At 54.5% G+C, this 8,008-nt stretch overlaps 1 protein-coding gene across 3 annotated transcripts in view; it reads left to right on the top strand.

Annotated features, from left to right (window-relative positions):
* The window catches only part of nprl3 (NPR3-like, GATOR1 complex subunit), a 58,261-nt gene extending 51,957 nt beyond the window's left edge, over positions 1-6,304 (top strand). For all 3 annotated transcript variants that reach the window (XM_085978781.1, XM_085978782.1, XM_085978783.1), the window contains one exon: positions 1,201-6,304. In XM_085978781.1, coding sequence (XP_085834907.1) covers positions 1,201-1,366 — 166 coding nt within the window. In that variant the 3' untranslated portion in view covers positions 1,367-6,304. The remainder of the gene's footprint in view (positions 1-1,200) is intronic.
* The last annotated feature ends 1,704 nt before the right edge of the window (positions 6,305-8,008 follow it).

Genomic DNA, 8,008 nt, shown 5'->3' on the forward strand with positions numbered 1-8,008 from the left:
ACGTTCCCCCTCTCTCTCTCTCTAACTCGCTCTCATGTTCCCTCTCTCTCTCTCATGTTCCCTCTCTCTCTCACGTTCCCTCTCTCTCTCTCTCTCTCTAACTCGCTCTCATGTTCCCTCTCTCTCTCTCTCTCTCATGTTCCCTCTCTCTCACGTTCCCTCTCTCTCTCTCACGTTCCCCCTCTCTCTCTCTCTCTAACTCGCTCTCATGTTCCCTCTCTCTCTCTCATGTTCCCTCTCTCTCTCTAACTCGCTCTCATGTTCCCTCTCTCTCTCTCTCTCTCATGTTCCCTCTCTCTCACGTTCCCTCTCTCTCTCTCACGTTCCCCCCCTCTCTCTCTCTCTCTCTCTCTCTCTCTAACTCGCTCTCATGTTCCCTCTCTCTCTCTCATGTTCCCTCTCTCTCTCTCACATTCCCTCTCCCTCTCCCCCTCTCTCTCTCTCACGTTCCCTCTCTCTCTCCCTCTCACGTTCCCTCTCTCTCTCTCACGTTCTCTCTCTCACACTCACTCTCTCCTCTCCAGGCTCTTGCACTATTTCCGTGGCCGTCACCACCTGGAGGAGATCCCTCTCCCTCCCTCTCTCTCTCTCACACTCACATTCCCTCTCCCTCTCTCCCTCTCTCTCACGTTCCCTCTCTCTCTCTCTCTCTCTCTCTCTCTCTCTCTAACTCGCTCTCATGTTCCCTCTCTCTCTCATGTTCCCTCTCTCTCTCTCTCTCTCTCTCACGTTCCCTCTCTCTCTCTCGCTCACGTTCCCTCTCTCTCTCTCTCTCTCTCTCTCCCTCCCTCTCTCTCTCTCACACTCACGTTCCCTCTCTCTCTCTCTCTCTCTCTCTCACACTCACTCTCTCCGTCTCTCTTTCCCCTCCAGGCTCTTGCACTATTTCCGTGGCCGGCACCACCTGGAGGAGATCCCTCTCCCTCCCTCTCTCTCTCTCACACTCACATTCCCTCTCCCTCTCTCCCTCTCACGTTCCCTCTCTCTCTCTCTCTCTCTCTCTCTCTCTCTAACTCGCTCTCATGTTCCCTCTCTCTCTCTCTCTCTCTCTCTCACGTTCCCTCTCTCTCTCTCGCTCACGTTCCCTCTCTCTCTCTCTCTCTCTCTCTCCCTCCCTCTCTCTCTCTCACACTCACGTTCCCTCTCTCTCTCTCTCTCTCTCTCTCACACTCACTCTCTCCGTCTCTCTTTCCCCTCCAGGCTCTTGCACTATTTCCGTGGCCGGCACCACCTGGAGGAGATCATGTACAACGAGAACATGCGGCGCTCGGTGCTGCTGATGCTGATCGACAAGTTCCGCAGCGTGCTGGTGGTTCGAAACCACGAGGACCCCATCATCTCCGTCTTCCAGTCTCCCTTCGTGTGAGGCCGCCCGAGGGGCAGGAGCTAAAGCGAGGGGCGGGGGTCAGTTCGAGCCACCCACTTGCCCCCGTAACATTCTGAACCTGTGTCGTTTCTTGTTTTACCCTCCGTGACCTCGCTGTGACAAGTTGTTCAAACACTGGGCTCGAAGGCAAGCGTTTGCACTAATGAGGTGATTATAACTGAAGTGTCTCCCTCGGGGACCCGGCCCTAACCCGCGTGTTGGGGATGATCGATAGTCCAGAACCCGGGACCGCCCAGACGCTAAGCTTGTGAGTGTCTCGCGATGGATTGCCGGGCTGGGCGGGGAATCGGGTGAACATCGACCATCGGCTTCTGCGGGCTTGGGTTTGGATGCGGTCCGGACTGAGGGGGGCGGTCCGAATTCCCAGCATGCTGCTGACTGACGGGGCCCCGGGTGAAGTGGGTTTAGGACAGTTCAAACCCAGTTCCCCGCGCGGCCAGCAGTCGAAACTGGCAATGACGTGACACAAAATCGTTAAGAGGTTGTTTCCCAGAACCGCTACCTGGGTCACGATTAACTTTGTACCTCGATATTAAATGGATTTCAATCGCCATGGGGTCATGCATGGTTCAGATAGTATTCTACCCTTTCATCTTGAGAATCCTCATTCGGTGAAAGCAATGTTGCCCCCAAATTATTTTTAGTGGGCGACCCATTCAAATTTTCCCGCATCTGTGGTTTCTTAGTGGGAGCATTAGATGAAAGTCTCCTTTTCAGTGCCCTGGGAGTGTTTGATGGGGACAGTGTAGAGGGAGCTTTACTCTGTATCTAACCCGTGCTGTACCTGCCCTGGGAGTGTTTGATGGGACAGTGTAGAGGGAGCTTTACTCTGTATCTAACCCTGTGCTGTACCTGACCTGGGAGAGTTTGACGGGACAGTGTAGAGGGAGCTTTATTCTGTATCTAACCTGTGCTGTACCTGACCTGGGAGAGTTTGACGGGACAGTGTAGAGGGAGCTTTACTCTGTATCTAACCCGTGCTGTACCTGCCCTGGGAGTGTTTGATGGGACAGTGTAGAGGGAGCTTTACTCTGTATCTAACCCGTGCTGTACCTGCCCTGGGAGTGTTTGATGGGACAGTGCAGAGGGAGCTTTACTCTGTATCTAACCCGTGCTGTACCTGCCCTGAGAGTGTTTGATGGGGACAGTGTAGAGGGAGCTTTACTCTGTATCTAACCCGTGCTGTACCTGCCCTGGGAGTGTTTGATGGGACAGTGTAGAGGGAGCTTTACTCTGCATCTAACCCGTGCTGTACCTGCCCTGGGAGTGTTTGATGGGACAGTACAGAGGGAGCTTTACTCTGTATCTAACCCGTGCTGTACCTGCCCTGGGAGTGTTTGATGGGGACAGTGTAGAGGGAGCTTTACTCTGTATCTAACCCGTGCTGCACCTGCCCTGGGAGTGTTTGATGGGGACAGTGTAGAGGGAGCTTTACTCTGTATCTAACCCGTGCTGTACCTGCCCTGGGAGTGTTTGATGGGACAGTGTAGAGGGAGCTTTACTCTGTATCTAACCCGGGCTGTACCAGCCCTGGGAGTGTTTGATGGGGACAGTGTAGAGGGAGCTTTACTGTGTATCTAACCCGTGCTGTACCTGCCCTGGGAGTGTTTGATGGGACAGTGTAGAGGGAGCTTTACTCTGTATCTAACCCGTGCTGTAGCTGCCCTGGGAGTGTTTGATGGGACAGTGTAGAGGGAGCTTTACTGTGTATCTAACCCGTGCTGTACCTGCCCTGGGAGTGTTTGATGGGACAGTGTAGAGGGAGCTTTACTCTGTATCTAACCCGTGCTGTAGCTGCCCTGGGAGTGTTTGATGGGACAGTGTAGAGGGAGCTTTACTCTGTATCTAACCCGTGCTGTACCTGCCCTGGGAGTGTTTGATGGGACAGTGTAGAGGGAGCTTTACTCTGTATCTAACCCGTGCTGTACCTGCCCTGGGAGTGTTTGATGGGGACAGTGTAGAGGGAGCTTTACTCTGTATCTAACCCCGTGCTGTACCTGCCCTGGGAGTGTTTGATGGGGACAGTGTAGAGGGAGCTTTACTCTGTATCTAACCTGTGCTGTACCTGCCCTGGGAGTGTTTGATGGGACAGTGTAGAGGGAGCTTTACTCTGTATCTAACCCGGGCTGTACCTGCCCTGGGAGTGTTTGATGGGGACAGTGCAGAGGGAGCTTTACTCTGTATCTAACCCGTGCTGTACCTGCCCTGGGAGTGTTTGATGGGACAGTGTAGAGGGAGCTTTACTCTGTATCTAACCCGTGCTGTAACTGCCCTGGGAGTGTTTGATGGGGACAGTGTAGAGGGAGCTTTACTCTGTATCTAACCCGTGCTGGAGCTGCCCTGGGAGTGTTTGATGGGACAGTGTAGAGGGAGCTTTACTCTGTATCTAACCCGTGCTGTACCTGCCCTGGGAGTGTTTGATGGGGACAGTGCAGAGGGAGCTTTACTGTGTATCTAACCCGTGCTGTACCTGCCCTGGGAGTGTTTGATGGGACAGTGTAGATGGAGCTTTGCTCTGTATCTAACCCGTGCTGTACCTGCCCTGGGAGTGTTTGATGGGGACAGTGTAGAGGGAGCTTTACTCTGTATCTAACCCCGTGCTGTACCTGCCCTGGGAGTGTTTGATGGGACAGTGTAGAGGGAGCTTTACTCTGTATCTAACCCGTACTGTACCTGCCCTGGGAGTGTTTGATGGGACACTGTAGAGGGAGCTTTACTCTGTATCTAACCCGTGCTGTACCTGCCCTGGGAGTGTTTGATGGGACAGTGTAGAGGGAGCTTTACTCTGTATCTAACCCGGTGCTGTACCTGCCCTGGGAGTGTTTGATGGGGACAATGCAGAGGGAGCTTTACTCTGTATCTAACCCGTGCTGTACCTGCCCTGGGAGTGTTTGATGGGGACAGTGTAGAGGGAGCTTTACTCCGTATCTAACCCGGTGCTGTACCTGCCCTGGGAGTGTTTGATGGGGACAGTGTAGAGGGAGCTTTACTCTGTATCTAGCCCGTGCTCTACCTGCCCTGGGACTGTTTGATGGGACAGTGTAGAGGGGGCTTTACTCTGTATCTGACCCGTGCTGTACCTGCCCTGGGAGTGTTTGATGGGGACAGTGTAGAGGGAGCTTTACTCTGTATCTAACCCGTGCTGTACCTGCCCTGGGAGTGTTTGATGGGACAGTGTAGAGGGAGCTTTACTCTGTATCTAACCCGTGCTATACCTGCCCTGGGAGTGTTTGATGGGACAGTGTAGAGGGAGCTTTACTCTGTATCTAACCTGTGCTGTACCTGCCCTGGGAGTGTTTGATGGGACAGTGTAGAGGGAGCTTTACTCTGTATCTGACCCGTGCTGTACCTGCCCTGGGAGTGTTTGATGGGACAGTGTAGAGGGAGCTTTACTCTGTATCTAACCCATGCTGTACCTGCCCTGGGAGTGTTTGATGGGACAGTGTAGAGGGAGCTTTACTCTGTATCTGACCCGTGCTGTACCTGCCCTGGGAGTGTTTGATGGGGACAGTGTAGAGGGAGCTTTACTCTGTATCTAACCCGTGCTGTACCTGTCCTGGGAGTGTTTGATGGGACAGTGTAGAGGGAGCTTTACTCTGTATCTAACCCGTGCTGTACCTGTCCTGGGAGTGTTTGATGGGACAGTGTAGAGGGAGCTTTACTCTGTATCTAACCCGGTGCTGTACCAGTCCTGGGAGTGTTTGATGGGACAGTGTAGAGGGAGCTTTACTCTGTATCTAACCCGTGCTCTACCTGCCCTGGGAGTGTTTGATGGGAACAGTGTAGAGGGAGCTTTACTCTGTATCTAACCCGTGCTGTACCTGCCCTGGGAGTGTTTGATGGGAACAGTGTAGAGGGAGCTTTACTCTGTATCTAACCCCGTGCTGTACCTGCCCTGGGAGTGTTTGATGGGACAGTGTAGAGGGAGCTTTACTCTGTATCTAACCTGTGCTGTACCTGCCCTGGGAGTGTTTGATGGGACAGTGTAGAGGGAGCTTTACTCTGTATCTAACCCGTGCTGTACCTGCCCTGGGAGTGTTTGATGGGGACAGTGTAGAGGGAGCTTTACTCTGTATCTGACCCGTGCTGTACCTGCCCTGGGAGTGTTTGATGGGGACAGTGTAGAGGGAGCTTCACTCTGTATCTGACCCGTGCTGTACCTGCCCTGGGAGTGTTTGATGGGGACAGTGTAGAGGGAGCTTTACTCTGTATCTAACCCGTGCTGTACCTGTCCTGGGAGTGTTTGATGGGACAGTGTAGAGGGAGCTTTACTCTGTATCTAACCCCGTGCTGTACCTGCCCTGGGAGTGTTTGATGGGACAGTGTAGAGGGAGCTTTACTCTGTATCTAACCCGTGCTGTACCTGCCCTGGGAGTGTTTGATGGGACAGTGTCGAGGGAGCTTTACTCTGTATCTAACCTGTGCTGTACCTGCCCTGGGAGTGTTTGATGGGACAGTGTAGAGGGAGCTTTACTCTGTATCTAACCCGTGCTGTACCTGCCCTGGGAGTGTTTGATGGGGAAAGTGTAGAGGGAGCTTTACTCTGTATCTAACCCGGTGCTGCACCTGCCCTGGGAGTGTTTGATGGGACAGTGTAGAGGGAGCTTTACTCTGTATCTGACCCGTGCTGTACTGCGCTTGTTTGGTTCTCTATGGCCCGGTATGAACAGCGCCTTGACATCAGCGGTTTTCCCTGTCTCCTGCAGGAAAGTCGGTGGGTGTCAGAGAGGATTCGCCTAGAAGCCGTGTAAACGGCCAACTCTTTACTAACCGCCTCCCACCCCCACCTCATCTTCCATTCAACACCTCGGTTTAAACAGTACAGCCTGTTAATGATTGTGGTGCAATGACTTGACCTGGACTCTGGGAATGTGCCTGTAACACGGAAAAATCCAATATTAAACTGACTGTAACTTTTCTTGGTTTCTCTCAAATTTATGTATTCAACAGTCGCCAAGGAAAGGGGTAAACTCAGAGTGGCGATTTATATATATTTATTTATGTCTCGGCCATGGCTCAGTGGGTCTCGCTCTCCCCTCTGAGTCAGAAGATCGTGCGTTTATCCCACTCCAGAGACTCGAGCACAAAAATTAAGGATGATGCTCCCGGTGCAGTACTGAGGGAGCGCCGCACTGTCGGAGGGGCGGTACTGAGGGAGTGCCGCACTGTCGGAGGGGCAGTACTGAGGGAGTGCCGCACTGTCGGAGGGGCAGTCCTGAGGGAGTGCTGCACTGTCGGAGGGGCAGTCCTGAGGGAGTGCTGCACTGTCGGAGGGACAGTACTGAGGGAGCGCCGCACTGTCGGAGGGGCAGTACTGAGGGAGTGCTGCACTGTCGGAGGGGCAGTACTGAGGGAGCGCCGCACTGTCGGAGGGGCAGTCCTGAGGGAGTGCTGCACTGTCGGAGGGGCAGTACTGAGGGAGCGCCGCACTGTCGGAGGGGCAGTACTGAGGGAGTGCTGCACTGTCGGAGGGACAGTACTGAGGGAGCACTGCACTGTCGGAGGGGCGGTACTGAGGGAGCGCCGCACTGTCGGAGGGGCAGTACTGAGGGAGCGCCGCACTGTCGGAGGGGCAGTACTGAGGGAGTGCCGCACTGTCGGAGGGGCGGTACTGAGGGAGCGCCGCACTGTCGGAGGGACAGTACTGAGGGAGCGCCGCACTGTCGGAGGGGCAGTCCTGAGGGAGTGCTGCACTGTCGGAGGGGCAGTACTGAGGGAGTGCTGCACTGTCGGAGGGGCGGTGCTGAGGGAGCGCCGCACTGTCGGAGGGGCGGTGCTGAGGGAGCACTGCACTGTCGGAGGGGCGGTACTGAGGGAGCGCCGCACTGTCGGAGGGTCATTATCACATTGCTGTTTGTGGGATCTTGCTGTGTGCAAATTGTCTGACCCGTTTCCTACATTACAACAGTGACCACACTTCAACAAGTACTTCATTGTCTGAGAGGCGCTTTGAGACGCCCGGTGGTCGTGACTGGCGCTATATAAATGCAAGTCTTTCTTATTGGAAATCAGTCGAGCATCCTCTGACAGCTTAGGGCTGTCCCGTGTTGTACCGAACTGTACAGACCGGCAGTACCTGGGTCCGGTTTCTGCTACAATCTGTGTTTCTCAGCGCTGATTGTGTCCTGCGCTGGAAAACCTTGCGACCTTCGCCGAGGTGTCCCAGCGGAAGGATGGCGGCGGAGGGGAATCGGCCAGGGTTCCTGCTCCTGATCATAATCCAGTGAGTCCTGTTAGAAAGTGTGTGTGTGTGTGGCGGGTCAGGGTTGGGCAGTCAAATAGCCTTCCGACGATCGCTTGGGCATTCCGCCTGCTTCTGCGAGTTGGCTGTTAGGAGATTGCCATCAGTGAGCTTTCTGCATCCACCATCCCTTCCCAATTGTAAAACGTTCCCCATTACCTGTCGCTGCTAGCGGCAGGCGGAAATGCAGGGGGCGCCACTCAATATCCGGTCCGGGGCGCTACACGCTCGACTGACGTCACGATCTGCGGGTGCAGGAGATCGTTGCGGTAGTGTTCAGCACCGCCGCAAAATGTCTGGTCAATTTCGCGAGCGGTGCAAACATCGCCGCGCCCGGACGCTAGTCGCTTTGCGCCTCGTTAGTGCCCTCGTAGGCGCTA

The sequence above is a fragment of the Somniosus microcephalus genome, unplaced genomic scaffold (assembly GCF_052327205.1).
Source record: "Somniosus microcephalus isolate GS21.2 unplaced genomic scaffold, FLI_Smic_1.0 unresolved_chr7, whole genome shotgun sequence".
Taxonomy (NCBI): Eukaryota; Metazoa; Chordata; class Chondrichthyes; order Squaliformes; family Somniosidae; genus Somniosus; species Somniosus microcephalus.